Source organism: Channa argus, chromosome 23 (assembly GCF_033026475.1).
Source record: "Channa argus isolate prfri chromosome 23, Channa argus male v1.0, whole genome shotgun sequence".
Classification (NCBI taxonomy): domain Eukaryota; kingdom Metazoa; phylum Chordata; class Actinopteri; order Anabantiformes; family Channidae; genus Channa; species Channa argus.
The window spans coordinates 6,842,215-6,859,662 of record NC_090219.1 but is presented as its reverse complement, the minus strand read 5'-3'; the positions used below and the strand labels follow the sequence as shown (position 1 = coordinate 6,859,662).

General features: G+C 38.1%; 1 protein-coding gene across 1 annotated transcript; it reads left to right on the top strand.

Moving 5' to 3' along the window:
• The first annotated feature begins 2,798 nt into the window (after window positions 1-2,798).
• Window positions 2,799-11,598, top strand: ndfip2 (Nedd4 family interacting protein 2). The gene is made up of 8 exons (XM_067492948.1): window positions 2,799-3,053; window positions 6,274-6,493; window positions 6,715-6,845; window positions 7,147-7,234; window positions 7,492-7,616; window positions 8,291-8,357; window positions 8,447-8,552; window positions 8,638-11,598. The coding sequence occupies exons 1-7, from the start codon at window positions 3,027-3,029 to the stop codon at window positions 8,548-8,550; spliced, it is 762 nt and encodes a 253-aa protein (XP_067349049.1). The 5' UTR covers window positions 2,799-3,026; the 3' UTR covers window positions 8,551-8,552; window positions 8,638-11,598.
• Window positions 11,599-17,448: the final 5,850 nt, after the last annotated feature.

Sequence of the window (17,448 nt, the reverse complement as noted above, 5' to 3'; positions counted from 1 at the left end):
CGGAGTGGCTGCCGGTTGAGTTCAAGAAGTGGCAGGAGAAGAGGACTTCCCTCATCAAAGTCATCGAAGGACTCTATCAAGTGCTGTCAAGGAAGGAGCAGGAACGGTCAGAGCAGGTGGAAGGATGGACAACCTCCAGAGCAGAATACCTGAAATGATTAAGATCCAAAAAGAAGCAAGGCGTGTTCGCAAAGCATTTGTCAGTCCTGGGATCCAGAAAAACATAATGTCTATGTCATAATTTACTTTGCACACCCAATTCCACAGCTAGTAGCTTGTATTTCAAGATTACATGTCAGCACAGCACAGGATTTGTTGGGGTGTGCTCCAAGGTTCACTGAATTGATGTTTAACTTCTACAGACATTAATAATTACACATGATATGTAAAGTCCCACTAAGGAGGAGAAATGCTTTGTTGTACATATTCTAAATAGAAATGAAAAAAATATTCCTGTGATGTTTTTGTACATTTCTGTAGAGAAAGATAAGATGCATGTTGTTCAATGGTATTTGAGAGGATATAAGGACTGAATTCTGTATTGTAGCTCAGTTCGTAAGGCAGTCGTCCACAGACCACAGGGTCAGTGGTTCAATCCCCAGGCTATGTGTGTCGAACTGTCTCTGGGCAAGACGCTGAACCCCCAACAGCTCTTTCCCATCCCCAGCTGTGCAGTGACGGTCCAAGCCTAGTAGAAATTGGGGAGGGTTGCTGTGTTTCAACTGTGCCAAATCAACATGCGGACAATGATCCTCTGTGGTGACCCTGATCTCCAGGGATAAGCCGAAAGGACAAAAACAACAAAAACAAAACCAACAAACTGTATGGGACCAAATGGTGTCAGGAACTATGAACATTCATACACAAAATTAAAATCTCTCTGAACGTGTCAAAGACATAAGTAAAAATCTGTTAAAGCAGCTTCTTTTCAACTTAGTTTGATTCAAAATAGAGACACAAATCCCATCTTCCCATCTTTTTCATTGTCTGCTTTTTTTTACGTTTAATGTCTATTGTTTGATGGTGCATCTGTTTCTAGGTATAGGAGACTGGGTTTGGTTTCACATTCATTGAACTTTTGAGCTTAAGTGCTCAAACTTTCATAAAATGTTCCAACATTTATCTTCTGCAAATGGAATGATTTCAGAAGTCTGCAAGAATATCACAGAATGAATAAGTTGATGTCAAATACATGGTGTTTCTTTGTGACAGCCTACCCACTACCAGGGTGGGTTATATGATATGACTGAGTTCAAAGTGGCTATATCAGGAACTTGGAATCTCACAATGACTCATACGGTATGATGAAATGTGACTTCAGAGCAAAACAAACATGGAGTTGGACCATTGTCTTCAGCTAGTAGCAACTCTGAGTGTTGTGTTTTCCACTGAGAAGCAAAAGCAGATAAATAGCGGTGGATGAAGACTTAAATGAGAAGAAAATAAAAGGGACTTACACTTGTTACAGCGTGACATAAAGATCAGATTTGGTGAAGGCTACAGTCAACCCTGTGCCTCTGAAACTGATCTGACTGACAGGTCGAAAATCATAATTATTAGTTGCAGTTTAACTAATTCACTTTTGTCTAGTGAATGTGTATGTTTTTCAGTCATCCATTCAGTACAAGGAGTGCGCTATTCTATCCAGTAATTATCCACAGAGTGTAAACACCAGTGTGTCTTTTTCCTAGATTTATTTGGAATACATTCATGGTTTAAAAAATTAGCTTATGATAAACCCCTATAAAAAAAACATGTTTTACAAAACTAAAAACATTAAAAGTTTACAAAACTTTTTCAACCTGCTAAAACAGTTGGTTTAATGAGTAAAATGCACCTAAAGCAATAAAAGTACTTTAAAAAATTCACAGTGACTATTAAACTAATTAATATTATACCATGGTCTAATTATTACTTATGCATGAGTATCGGTTGAGAAGTAATTTAGAAAAAACATTTTCAGGACTGCAGTAGGCTAGTAGTTTATTTTTATTAAGGACCAATCTACTAAATATTTCCCTTTTTGATTGTACTGATTGTAAAACATCAAAACCAATCAATTTACTTCATTGATCTATATCTCTCTATCACTCTCGTTCAAAATAAAATTGACGGGTTATTTCGGGGGTTTTGTTTTGAAAATTTTACAGATACAAAAGTCTCTTTGTATCTCTGTATCTTTGTATCTTTGTCTCTCTCGCTGACATTTCCATCGCCACGGCTACTCAGTGGAAATCCGTAATATACCTCCAAAGTCAAGTTACAAAAAGTCAGACATGATAAATAGGAGATTCTGGTGTAAAAATGAAACATGTACCCTGCATCGAAAGTGGGGTGTTTAGGGGGAAAAGAGCAGTTCTATTAGTTTCAAAAATAACATTAAACAACAAAAAATGATGCTATATAAATAGGTATTTTATAACCTATATTATAAACATTACTATTTTTATTTTGTTTAAAAACGTTAAGTTGTCCTTTAAGATACTGTAATAAATATTTCAAAAATAAAGCACAGTATTTGTATGAACAGCCCGTGTAAACATTGTAAGTATTGTAAAATGCCAATGCATTGACCTGGGAGTACAAAAGTGTCAAAATCAATATTCAGCCACATGCTTGTGGGATGTTTTGATGGTTTCTGCCACAGCTGTTACATCTTTGCAACATTGTGGCTTTACCTAAAAATTATTATTATTCTATGGTTTAAATGGTGTCCTTTCTGTTCAAAATAAAAGGTATCCTCACTTGAGGCTTATTTTGAAATATTCAGTCGGAAGTGGAACATGTATGCAGTATACGTAATACTTTAACTCGACTCTGTTGGCCAACGTTTTGCCAACATCGCTGTTTATCTTAGCGAGAGCGTTGTTATTTGCAGCCATTTCTTTCGTCTGCTTGTGCCCTGTTTTTCCGCGCTGTTTGTGTTTCGGGAAGGACATTCTGGTCTCAAACGTCGGTGAAATCACCGCTTGGTTCTTGCCCTTTGTCTTCTCGGCTGGCTTGCTCGCCAGCTGAATCTCGTCGGGATGGACCCAGCAAGCCGATACCAAGTGGTGAGTTTGGAAAGAGGGGATCAAAACACCGTCTGATGCCTCGGCCTGCTTGTCACAGGAAACGAGGCCCAGTTAAAAATTTGAGGGGTTATAAAATATTTACTGTTAAGATAATTTATATTACACAGACACGGAAGTAATGCGGACTCCTGAATGTTTACGTCTGTCGTAGTTTTGTTTCAGATTTTCCTCGAATTATTTTGTCATGAGAGCCTTTCACAAGCACTTCCGCATCAGCGAATCGGCTAGGCTAACGCAGCAAACTCGCTAAGATATGTCTTGTACTTTAGGCCGTGGAAGCTAACAATCTTTTCAACGTAACGTGCACTAAAGGAACGATTTGTATTGTGTATTTACATAGTAACTAAGCTGATATGCTAAGATACACGACTGCTAAAAAGCTAACACCCCTTTTAAACACTCTTAGCTATTAAGTCAGTACGAGCAGGGGAATTTGCTAGCTGTTAGCATTTAGATAATGGGCGATGGTTTTACCTGTCTAAATTAGAGAACACCAGGTTAACGTTTTGTGTCTGAGTCCAAAAGGTTGGTTATATCTTAGTAATACATTCACAAGTCAGTCTTGTAAAGGGGATGTCACTTACAATTATTAACTCGTGTCCTATTACAGTTTTAAAGAAATTCAACTGCAGCAAATGTAGATTGTAATTCCTAGTCAAAACAGTGAGTAACGTTAAGAAGTGGGACATCTCTTAAAGTGAAGTGAATACTTGTGTCAACTGACTTGAATCTGAGCATTATTTGGGTAATACGTGTATCTCCAAGCATGTAAAGAATCAACAGTCACTGAGAAATTTTGGAAACCGTTTGAAATAAAGTCTGCTTTGTGTGCAGATTCCTGTGGTTTTGGTTATGCCATTGATAATCCCCCCAGGACTCAGAAAGAAACTCAGTGCTCTAACTTGCTCTAACTTGCTCTAACTGAACAAAGCAGAGATTTCAACAACAATCCAGTTTTTGTTACATTAAATGAATTGACTTCTATGCAGTGAATACTCAAGGTTCATTTTCACGTACTGTATAGCTAAAGGCATTCAGGCCAAACTCATAAAAGTTACCACATGTTGTGGTATGTTAGGCAGCCGCATCTTCATCTCATTATGCCCACACATTTTACTCTTGCTTTCTCTCTTTTTCTTCTCTAAAAGCTAAAATTTCTCCAAATATGGGGCACCGCTCCTCTGAGCTGTCCTGCGTTACTTTCAGGTATATTTTAAGGCATGAGGAGGCTTTTGGCTATGTTGGTACGATATTATGTAACCCTGTGTGCATGGGGGTGTGCTGTGCTTTGTCCTCGATTCCAAGCCAACCTGTTAACCGCTCATTCACTGGCTGCCTTATAGATTGACCCTGCACTGGTGGAACTTTGCCGGGTGGTTTGACTTCCCACCATTTTTAAACAAGTTTATCTGCATGGTGATGTACAAATTTCCTTTCAGCTATGACTGGATTTCTTAAAAATCATGTCCAGTATGATATTTGAATCTTAGTATTAGTCACCTTTGACTTTTGAGTTATCGGTCTATGTCAGCTGTTATTATACAGGGTGTTTCCATTATTTATAGTGGTGCTACACCACAAAAAGTTTGCCATTACCTCATGGAAAATGTTTAAGAGGGAAATTCACCCATTTAAACACATAGTTGTAATGCTTATGTCAGAAATGAAAGGATTTGGGCACCAATGCATGAATGTTTTTTTTTTTTTAATATTTGATTTGCAAAATGAATGAGGGACTCGGGTTCAGTGGGCGTTAGGTTCCTAATCTCACAGGATTGCTTAGTCTGTGTTTCTGTTATTGCTGGATAATATAGCCATACCAACAAGTAAATCCTAAAAGTGCTTATTTTTGGACCTAATACTTTAGGATTACAAAACAAAATTCACATTTCAATGTATTAGCTTTACTGTAATTATAAAGCACAAGCTTGCATAACAAGTCATTTCCTGGAGCTGTTTTGGTACAAGTCAACTTTCTCAAGGGCACCTTGAGGGAAGTCACAGAGCAGCTGATAAATAATCACTTCCTCACGTTGCCCACCTAGATTTATCACCCCCCCATTGTGTAACTATCATGTTCATGTTGCCCCTCTGTAATTTCAGAAGTTTTTTGGCTCAGAACAAAAGTAAATGACTGATTACATGTGTTTATTACCTTTCCAGACCTTCATCTGTTGACATCCTGATGTACTTGCCCACGTCTGCGCGTATAGTATCAAACATTCTGCTGTGGCCAGCTGTTACGGCTCCAAACCTACACAGCAGACACACACCACATCAATTTATTCCAGCATATAGCAGCTAGTTATATTCTTCATTATAATCTTAAATCGCAAACTTCTGACTGCTTCAAAGTACGAGTTTTGCAGTTTTAACACATTTGTTGTAAAGAAAGTGTTTGAGTGTTTGCATCAGCATTATTATTATATGCACTAAGAATTATCTTTGTGCAGCTCTGACATGGCTGTAGGTGAATGAATGGTAAACAGTGAGATCGTTATCAACAAGGTAAAAACGGAGTTCTGTTGCTAAAACTTAGATTTCAAAATAAAAATATATGAAATTCATGACATACATACTTTTATAAACATATTTTGGCCATTTACAAGAACCACAAATGGCCCCAACAATTTAATCAAATAAACTTCATACAGAAATTACAAAATTTCAGCATTTTGGGCAATGGAAAATAACAAACCTATATAGTATGTATAGATCAATATAAATAAAAATAAATATATAATGTAACACATTATATATTGTAGGTCATTGAAAATGTGTTCCTGTGCACATATTGTTTCACAAAACAACCCACAAGAAGATTATTGAGCAAGGTTGTGCAAGGTTCATTTTATTACATAACTGCCTGTTGACAGTAGTCAACAAACACTGATGTCCAGCTATAAAATAAATGCACTTAATGAATACCAACTACAACTTCATTTACCTTTTTAATTCCTGGTTAATATTCAGTGGCTGGTATCTCCATCAGTGGACTCAGGTGCACATTTTATGATCTCACACACTCATATCCTTCTCTGCTTTAGAAAGCCAATCCTCTTTCCTTGAGGAAAATACAAGATTGGAGCCAGAATAAGAATTCTGAAAAACAGTGTGAGCAGTCCCCTCAAGCGGTCGGACTTTTTGGCTGATTTTGACTGATCAGCTGATCTGGTTGTGTCCAATCTTTGTCCTACAGTTGCACAATGAGGACGACTCATCAGAGGCCTCCACAAGTGAGCAGCAGCCGTGCACTTCTGCCACAGCCCAGGCTGGTGCATGCAGCCAGGACCAGGCCAGTGTAGCCTCTGCCACTGCACCAGGGGACTCATTAGGATCAAGGACTCAAGGGGAAGCGGAGGCACCTCCACCTCCTTATGCATCCATTGAGCTGGGAGCATCTGCTGCTGCTGCACCCGGTATTTTGGTTGTTGCTAATTATTGCCTCAAATAAACGTGTTCTCAACTGAAATAGCGTGGTGGTATGCTTTCTAAAAATAGCACATCTTTACCAATAATGTGGTAACACTGTCATTGAAATTAAAACTGACTCATAGTAGTTACCACAAAATTGCAAATACCTATTCATATCTCTTTCCTTCCTTAGTAACTTAGCTGTTTTCCTTCTCTGTTGTCACAGAAACCAGTTTCCAAAGAGACTTCCCAGTACCTCCGCCCTACAGTGTCGCCACATCATTGCCAACATATGACGAGGCAGAGAAGGCCAAAGCAGCCGCCATGGCTGTGTCTACTGTGGAGGTGATGCCACGGGTGAGGAAATGCGCACATAAGCAAACTTTCACATATTACACATTGTATGTTTTTTATGCTACATTGTAATAGTATGAAGTTTATTCTGTGTTCCCTATCTACACCAGATGTCATAATTGTTGACAAACTTTAAGAATTTTGAATTCTTCAAAAGGTGCTATTGTGGATGGCACACTGTTTTAGCGTCACATGACTCTTTTCTAGATGATGCCAAATGCTTTTAGGGTGGTTAAACACGTTTTGCCACTCATCTGCTGAGTGCTACGCCTATTTGTAATTTACTTATGTGTGTCCACATTAGGATGATGAATTTCCCCCCAGAGATGATTTCAGTGATGCTGATCAGCTGAGAGTTGGGAATGATGGAATCTTCATGCTGGCTTTTTTCAGTAAGTCTGTCCCATGTTAACACAATTAAGGAATCTTTGAAAACATGAGACAGCATGAGCCGGTATTTGCCTTATGACACACTTCTAAATCCAAATTATTAATGCCAAACACATGTCAAATTTTAGTAACCGAGCTGAAGTCATAAATAATAAATGGGTTTTCCTGAATGTATCCAAGTTATCACTAGTAGTTTCTTTTACTGTCTTTGTTATGATAATAAAGTAAATGACTAACCTATTGCTTTTTCTGTCTCTAGTGGCCTTCCTGTTCAACTGGATCGGCTTCTGTCTTTCCTTTTGTTTGACCAACACCATTGCAGGACGCTACGGCGCCATCTGCGGCTTCGGCTTGTCCCTCATCAAGTGGATTCTCATCGTCAGGGTATGCATTTATAGTTTGTGCTGCACTAGACTTTTACCAGCAACTACTTTAAAATATTAGCCTCAGAACTTTTCTTTTTAGTTGTACGTTTAAAAAAAGTGGATCATATTAGAGTTGACGGATAGGCATCTTAGGTGACTGGGTGGTAGGCTGACCTAACTGGCTACTCTTTACCACCTAAAATCTCATAAGGAGATGGAGAAAGTGGTAGCAGTCTGACAAATTAACACATAATGTGACTTCTTAAACATTGATAATTAGACGGGAAAAAGTGACAAGAGAATCTCATCTTCAGTGATCTGTTCAGTGTTTCCTGGCAAACAGTAGACCACAGGCCGCGGAGTAAGCGCAAAACTGAAATCAGCTCTTGTACAGTTTCCATTTCCCCTTCTGTGGCTTCTGGTTGCAGGTGCAGGCTGAACTACTATGAATGTAGCAGCAAGTGTTATGCATGTTCACCAGAGCAGCGATGGCAGCAGCAGCTGTTGTCATGCTTACACTCAAAACAAGTGAGGCAGCAGCAGGAACTGCTCAAGTTTCTTCTAGTCCATTTATAGATTGGTTTTAGGAGGTTTAGATTAACCCACACACGTTTATGATAGCTTGTGACGTGTTACTCTCCCACCGTATAGCATCACTCTGCATCTTCTGACAATGTCTTTTTCTGTGTTCAGTTCTCAGACTACTTCACTGGCTACTTTAACGGTCAATACTGGCTCTGGTGGATCTTCCTGTTGCTTGGTGAGTGCATCGCAGTGTTTTAAACTTGTGCTATTTTCCTGACTCGTGGAAGTCTCTGCTGTGACATTAGTACATGTGTCTCTCCGCAGGTCTCCTGCTGTTCTTCAGGGGTTTCGTTAACTATCTAAAAGTACGCAATATGTCAGAAAACATGGCCACCTCTCACAGGACACGCCTCTTCTTCCTCTACTAAAGGTAAAGTCAGATCTGTTATAAGGTATAAGAAGACATCTGACTCTAGCACTGCTTTCTGTAATGATTTAATGCAATTTCTCCACAGCTTTCCACATCATCACCATTCCTTTCCAATGTGAAGTTCCTTCCTCACCCTTGAATGACCTGAGTGAGGAGCCTTGCAGTGAAGAGAGGAGACGGGGAAGGAATGAAGGAAAGAAGTAGGGAGAAAGTGTTACCAGTCTCATTAAAAGCATAACACGACTCAGTCTGAAGTCGCTACTTCTGAACCGAGCCACAAAAATCTCTGCTTTGATTATCCTGTCTCTTTCTTGGCTTTGGTTTTTCATTTTCCTTTGATTTGGCGCTCATAACACAGGCCCACATGGGGGACTATTAGCTATGCTGCTGACAAACCTTGATGACCTTGATGTAAAGACGGATGTTCCACACGGGGATGCAAATTGAAAGCACAATGAAACACTTTTAATCAAATCATGTCTTAAATATGCAAATATGTACAAATTTTGGCAGTTGGAAAATTTATGAAGAACTAAATTAGCACATTTGATGATATAGCTTTTGTTGCGCAAACAGTCTTATTTACTTATAATTAAATGAGAAAAGCTAATCTACAAAGAGCAATACAAACATGAATAAAATAAACATGTAGAAAAAATTTTGCAGGAAACCCATTCAGAGCCTATGATATTCATATTGTCCCCCAAAACCAACAATTCTAATATTCCACATTTATTGATTTCAGGCTATTTTGTCTCACTTCAAACTTTATGTTGCATGTTAATGCTTTAATTAACTTCTGTGGCATGGCCATATTAAATCTGCTTTAACCTTAGCCTCACTACCTGTGGCCAGATGAAAGATTTCAGCTTACCATATGTGTAAGCAAAACCAGAAATGTGCATTGTTCAGTTTACATATCACAAACCCAGAGGGATTTAGTGTTGTTAAACCAAACAAACTTCAGGCTTCACCTGCACCTCATTTCCATGGATCTTTTGTTTTATTGTGAACACAAACAGCACTTTCGTGTTTGTTAATTCTTTCATAAGGGTTATATTTTGGAGACTATTACTTCACTTAAGGCCTGACTCTTAGATTGCTTTTAAAGAAAGCAGTAAGGTCTTGGAGCCATTGAATAGATGTTTGAAATGAAAAACCAGAAGCTTTTATACAATTATTTTAGATGATGAAAATATTGTGTTAATAAACGCTGGTAAAAGCACCAATAAGATTTTAAACCTAATAAGAACTATCCACCAACACAACTGCAGGACACTTTATTCCCTCTTTTTTTATGCCTTTTAAAAACTGTCATGCTGACCTTACCTATGCAGTAGCCGATTTTATCTATTCATGAAATCTGTTGAAATGAGGGCTACATTTAAAAATGAAAATAAAAAAATAAAATGAAAATAATATCTCCAAAAGGCCTGCATTAGGACCAAAAAAGAAGCATATGTTCCTAAATACATAAAAGCAAAACCAAGAGAGTCTCCTTTTTGGGGTCACTTCACCACTAACACACTTTACCTATTAACACAAAACACACATGCTTTTTTTCAATTCCATGCCAATAGTAGGATAAAGTATGACCTACTGAGCAGCTCAGCTAATCAGTGGAACTATTTGAGAAAATCAGTGTTTTTAGGCCACACAGGCTTCTCTAGTCAGATCAGTGAAAAGTGGCCGGAAGTGGCAGAAAGAGAAGTCAGCCTCGTATGCACCTCCTGCTTCAGTGCAGCGGAAATGGAGTAAACGTTTTTTTTATACAGCACAGAGCTGTAAGGTTAACATAACAGGCTTGAGAAAAAAACTTAACGAGTCTTATGCAATTTAGTTATTTGTAATGACCTACAATATTATAATTGTGGATGTGCAGTTCTGTGATAATGGAATTGATATGGAATAGATGTAGCTGAGTAGTTTAGTAATCAGAGATCGAGATCCAATATGAAATGTTATGTTTTGCATAAAGCAAAAACAAAGTAATATCAGTCTGTGTGTGTATATGCACTGTACACACTTGACGACAAACACATTTTAATTACCAGTAAAATCCGACGAAATGCAATAAAACCAAAAAGATGTGACTGCATGCTCTGCATGATTTATTAAATACCAACTTGTGGATCTCTCTCTGGGATTGTGCTTTTATGACAAGATTAGAGTTTTCTTCCTATTTTCTTTTCAAGTGAGAAGCTTTTGGTAATGTCATTTAGCTCCTATTGATAAGGTGCCTTCCATATTGGGGAAACACCTTTTATTATGTTATAAACTGAGAACAAAATAAGCAGATGTTGCTGTTTTTTGTGTGTGTAACAACCGTGAAGTTGGGATTCTGTCCAGTGTGAATGGAGCATGAGTAGTCTGTGAGATTGTGTGTTTTGAATTGGAACCTGACTGGACAAACAAACAAAAAAAACAAACATGATTTTTGATTATTTTTGTCATCCAGAAAATGAAATGTACATACCAGCTTATGCCAATTCATAATATTTGCACTTTGAAGAACGTCTGTACAGAATGATTTATGAATCTACTAAAAATGTGTGGCAGTAGAAAAATAAGTTACCTTAGCCATCCAAGTTTTTCAACTGGAAATCTTAATCATCCCGAAAGGATAATTTGCCTTTTGCACTTTTATTTTCAAAATAATAATATTGTTATAGTGTGTAGTTTCTTTGGTTTTAGACTAAACTGTGATAGCTTGAGCATTGCCAAACTTTTTTTAATGCTTTTTTTGTTTGTTTTTAAACTTTGGTCATATGCCACTAAAGCCTCTTTCAGTAATATCAAAATCTTTCAATGAATGGAAGCTCAGCTGCATGATTTATCCACCTGAATGAGTGTGGTAATACTAGGATTAAAACTGTAAAATTACATTTCTTTGTAAATAAATTAATAAAAAAAAAACAAGGCAGCCGAATTTTAAGATAATCCTTGTAAGATCTAAAAGAATTGTTAAGGATTTGTTGTAACTGGAATTTAATTAACATATAATGTCTTGCAAAATACCAATAAAATTCAAAATTCTGCCATCTAACTTTTATGTTGATCTCAATTTTTTTCTGCTGTTCTGTATGATTTAATTATAGGGTTGTGCTATGTTGGAAAATAACTTAAAAAGCTGAAAATAATAAAGTGTGCTGTTTTCCGCGAAGGTAAATTTTTTTCCCCCAAACCATTCATATAACTTCTAAAGGTGTACTAAGTAATGTATTTAGACAGTATCTTTCAGTTTTTCTGTCACTGCTATGGTCTCAGTGTAAAACTCTTCTTCAGCTTCCTTTGTGTTCAAATCATACTTGAGTAACCATCTTGGCGGCATTTAGTCAAAGAAAAAGTTACTACCTGAATTCATGAAAGCATTTCAGAAAATGTTCATTATTTATGGCCAAATACCTGTTAAATTAGCTGGACTGCATTTTGCCCCATTTGGTAAATGTCAGCATTTCCAAATTAGCATGCTCGCACACTAAACGAAGATTGTAAACGCTACACCTGCTAAACGTAACAATGTCACTGTGAGCACCTTAGTGTGTTGATGTTGGCATTTGTGATTCGTCTGCACAGAGAAGAATTCAGCCATGGCGTCAGAAATTCTTTTGGCCTTCATCAATGTTTTAAATTGTCCCAGAATCACCCTCTCTCTTTGCCAGCACCAACATATTCAGTCCAACTCCTCACCCCATTTGTACCCCAATGTACCCTATTTCGATAATCCATCCAACAAAGCAAGCGAGTTTGCCACACAAGCCATTTAGCAGGCTAGCAGTGTATCGTGCTAGCTAGCATGCTGCCTGGGGCCACCAATTGTAGTTAGCCAACACCAGCCAAACCTCTTCTAAACCTTGTTAGCAAGCAACTAAGCCTAACTTACAACAAGCTAGCTAACTTGTGCCCGAGCCACTAAACATTTCAAACTTGTTCTGCCCTAAGTAACTAGTCCAAACAGGCCAGCTTGCATGCTTATGAGCCACCAGACATATTAATTTTGGTAACAGGCACCTCACCAAGACATAATTGACTAACACACACGCATTTCAGTCCACAGCTTCTTGAATTCACTAAATTAGCACTTACCTGTCGTTGATAAGTCATTCATATTCTCTGTGCACTATTCACAGGAGCAGGCTGCTCTGTCAGCCATGTTGGTTTTGGGTTTTTTGTCTGCTTTAGCCTCGGCCCTTTTATACCCAGCTCACTTAACGGTGAAAAGACTGACTTCTGCAGCAGAACCCCAAAGTAAACCTCCACTGGGCAGACCTTGACTTTCCAACTATGCCCCTGTGCCTCAGCTGCCAACACTTAACATCTGAGCCGCTTTTTTTACAGCATCCTCACATTGTACTCTCGGCTCCTCATGTCTGCTTCCTGAATCTTTCAGCGGTTTAGCTACATATCTCAATCAAACTTTTATCAATCCTAGACTCTCTAGACAAATTGAAATACAGAAGAATGTTTTTTGATTTTCTTATTCTACTTACTCTTACTGTCAAAACAGCAGTTTGACCCTTGTTTAAAATGACCATTTTCCAAATGTTATTTATTGTTTAATCCAGATCTGCATTTTAAACTTATCTCCTGGTTTGTCCAGTTAATTGTACTTTTATTCAGCAAAGATACAGAACTGAAGCGTTTTTTGTCACCAATTCTCCCTGACTGGTCCTGGACAGGGGTACAGTAGGATACAGGTGATTGAACTTTTTTTTGCTTATTGCTCCTGGGCATGGAAGTGATGAAGGCAGGGAACCAAAAGATTAATGTTACCAGGCTCCAAGACCAAACGACGTGATGAACGATGCTTAGAGTTAAGGAAAACTGTTGGTTCAGGTAATTCTGTGAGGGTTCAATACACACTAACCCTTTTACATTGCACAAGTCATGTCATGCATTGTTAAAATAGCATATTGAGTAGTTTTAATTTTCTACCCTAAACCTTTAAATTTCTTCATGCCCTGACTCCTAATACTTGCCCCTGGCTCCCAGTGCCTCCAACATAGCCTCAGGCAGGTGTTTCGTGACTGTGCCAGAGTTCAGACTCAACACCAACAGTTACCAAGCCTTGGCTTGAGGTCCCTGAGGAACTGCCTAAACAAAGTCAAGATCGGTTTAGGTTACTTCTTTAAAACTTTTAACTTCTTTCTGTAAGTTTTGTTTTACTCTCAAAATGAATGTTTTGGGAAAGTACACTACAGATTTAATATATTTTTCATACATGAGGCAGATGCATTAGCAACAAGATTAGAAATTGCTGTATTGTTTGTATGTATTATGTTGTTTATCCACTAGATGGAGCCAAAATGTAAGAATATTTTATAGTAGGGCAAGTAGCAGCTCAGTATACCCTCCTCAAAAGCCGAAGCTCGAAAAAGCCTCATTCCATGTGCCCTCGGGTTCCTGCTTTGCTGCATTTTTTACTATTTAGGACAAATACTTAAAGACCCCTATGACTTATTTGTAGCCTTTAGTTCATTTTTTGCAGAGGAAAAAGGTGAATTGGTTTTATTTAAATACTAAAGTTCTAAAGGTACGCAGGCAAGCATGGGTTGATTAATGTTAAGCAGCTCATGTCTTTAATCCGAAGGCATTGTTATTATCTTTAAAACCTAAACAAAGTAATATTGATTGAAAATATTGATTTCATACCTCTTTTCCCATTTGACTTATAAGCTCCCGTTTCAATAATAATATGATATTTTATTTTTATGTCCTAGTTTCTCGAAATGTCAGCTGTGCTACAACTGTGATTTGTGTTACCCTTTTAGTTTTACCGAAGTCTAAATGACGCTGTGACCTAACCACTGATCCGAGTTCTGTGGTCCCACTTGGAGAAGTTTGATAAGTATAAGCCGGAGGCTCTATAGCACTGCTCTGGGAGTGCTTTTTACTCTCTGCTAGATCAATGTGTCCTCACACCCCAGTGCCCCAGGCTGTTAACCAGCCCCTCTCTCCTTATGCAGCTGCCCATGTTAACATCTAGAAGCTTGGTTTTATGTGAAAATTGACCACTGGCCAGGAGGCAGAAAAATCAGCAGGTCATTAAGTGGCTCACTGCCAGCTGCAAGGTTGCACCAAATTACTCAACATAACATTTAGGTTGTAGCTCAAAACAAGCTGATGGTCTGAATTATATAAAAAAAAAAACACTTTAAAGACTAATGTAGAATCTTTATTGAGTTATTAAGATATTTTTCCAACCTTTGTCCAATGTAATATAGCATCGGGCAGGTAATTAAAGAAGTTTACGAGATGCTTTTTTACATTTGCATTTTACACTTTGTTTTTACTGGTCTTTCATTACCTAATTTTTCTAAAAAACTGTTGTAGATTTTATTTTAAATAAATTACACTCTGTAACTTATAGTGACAAACATGTTTTTTATTAAGTTGTAAAAGGGTTGTGAAAGTGTTTTGAAAGTCATTTTCAGTGCTACAAGTCACCTTAAGACTGAATATTTAGTGTAAATTCATACATAATTTTTTTTACTCTGTTGTAAGTGACATCAAGACATTCTGGTTGTAATGAGTCAGTGAAAAGTTTACAATCAGCATAGGTGAAATATTGTCATAGTTTATTTCCCCACCAGGAGGCACTAGCTGCACACGTTCACCTTGGGGAGCTGGTAACTAAAACCACAGATTTTATGTTGAGGTTTGGCTTCAGTTGCAGGTTAAGTGTTTTGCAGTAGGAGTAGCACAAGGTTCCTTTTTGCCTTAAATTGTTATGACCAAAAAATAAATAAAATATCAGGCATCCACATCCCATTTACCCCATTGCCTTCTGACATTAGAGCAATGAACAGCAGTAACATCTTCTGAAATTTCAATTCAAATGGAGCTGTAAAAACATAATATAACTGGAGCATTTTTTAAGGCAATACACACTTTTTTGTAGTCTTTAGTTAAAGATATAAAAAATGACCATGACCTATGACCTCCGTGCAGAAATCTGAACTTATGACTCTACTCACAGCCAACATAGACTTGAGCCCTACTCATACCGTGAGAAGAACCTGTATCTGCCAGACCGCATTTGCCTGTTCACTGTTAAATCCTTGAAGCTACAAGCTGTCTCCTGACTCCTGACAGACAGGGCTTAGGTGTTGCTGTTTCCTTCCTGTGTAAATTATACACCAGGTTTTGATAGGTGTCACATTAGACACAGGATGTTTTCCCTTTTGGCTTCTTGTCTTTTTTTTATGTCACTGACAACAACTATGTGAGTTACAGCTGCAAGAACTGGGTCTATGACAGCAGCTTATAAACTATAAGCTGCTGACTTTAAAGACAGGTGATTTAACAATCTTTTCAACCTATCACAATATTTGCAAATTGTTTTACTTTTGAGATCCAGTGATACTTTAATAGTTAATACTAATGATATTTCTGTTTTGTTTGAAATAAATTATTTCCTTTAGGGCAAAAGGAAAACTTTGTTAGACCTGTTTTAAAAGGCCACACCTAAAGTTCTGTTTCCTGGCCATCTGCAGGATATTCTCTTTAAAAATAGTCTTGTTGTTGAGAAAATATTACAAATACGTTTTTCATACAACTTTGTCACCAGTGTGGTGGTACCCTGGTAAAAGGAAGATAGGTGATAAACATCAATCTGTCGCAATACTTCCTGGTGGTTTTAAAGTTGTTGTGACCTAGGGTCAGCATAGGAAAATGATAATGATCTCAGAACACACGGTGTGCATCACATCTTGCTGCATGCAGGGCTGCAGAGCTGCCCACACTATGACTGCTAACTATGTGTGGAAGCGGCCTTAATTGAGTCAATTTAATTGAAGAAGAGAAATGTTCAGAGTTTATCTTCGATGACGTCAAATGTGAACTTCATCTGAGAACACGATTTAAAAGCGTCTTTTCAGGTTTGCTGAATTATCTGTGAAGGCCCACAGCGTTGATGTAGTAACACAGAAGCACACTGTGAATACCAATCAGCGTCCACCAGGGGAAGCTACACTGAAAGGATGAGTCAAGTAAAAGCCTCATTGTTGCAGGAAATAATGACTCTCTGAACTTCTTCTTAGATATTCTGGGAAGTGTACACCTTTTGCTGTTATTAGCCTTTTAGTAAAGACTGTATCCTTCTCAAAACAAAATCTGAGCCACAAAAAAGAAAAAGAAGGGGGAGGTTACGTTGAACAGAGGAGCCTATTCACATAATGGGTTTATGTTCCCTACTTGCCTACCAGCCGGCCCCTGGCCCCAATCTGGCCTCATCTCTTTTAGAAGGCCTAATGACTAACCCATTTACATAACTCCCTTCCGATTTGCAAATGATTCCCTTTACGAGGCCCTGTCCTCCCTCTGAACGCATTCTCTACCTCCTTTCTGGCTCTTCATTACTGTATCTGACCCTCATTCTGTCCAGGTGGTGCCTAGTTAAGGTCCAGCCTCGAGCTCAAAGTGAAAGCCAGCCTGAAAACTCCGCTGACAGTCTCTGTCAACAGCGTATCTGAGGGTCGTGGCTGCCTGGCTACTGCTGAGTGTATGTGTGTTTAAGGGTTAGTGTGAGCTTTAAACCCACTGGTGATGTGTGTGTTTGCAGCACCTTGGTCAACCAGGAGCTTTCTGGTGTGTGTTGCCCATATTAAATATTTTGTCCAATCAGAGCACTAAATTTAATGCAATCATCAGTCATATTAATTTACTTAAACTTACTGCACTTCCAGTAGAGGAAGGACCAGAGGGGAGCAGGGGTGGCACAGCCCCTTATTTGATATATTGATCAGAGTTTATTGAGCATATTGATACCATCTGTTTGTTATGGAGCTAAAAATTGAAAATGGGGAAACAAATGGTCTGGCTCACTGCAAAGTTAAAAACAGTATAATAAACTAGCACTTTAAAGTCAATTATCAATTAACGTTTTAGATTTTAT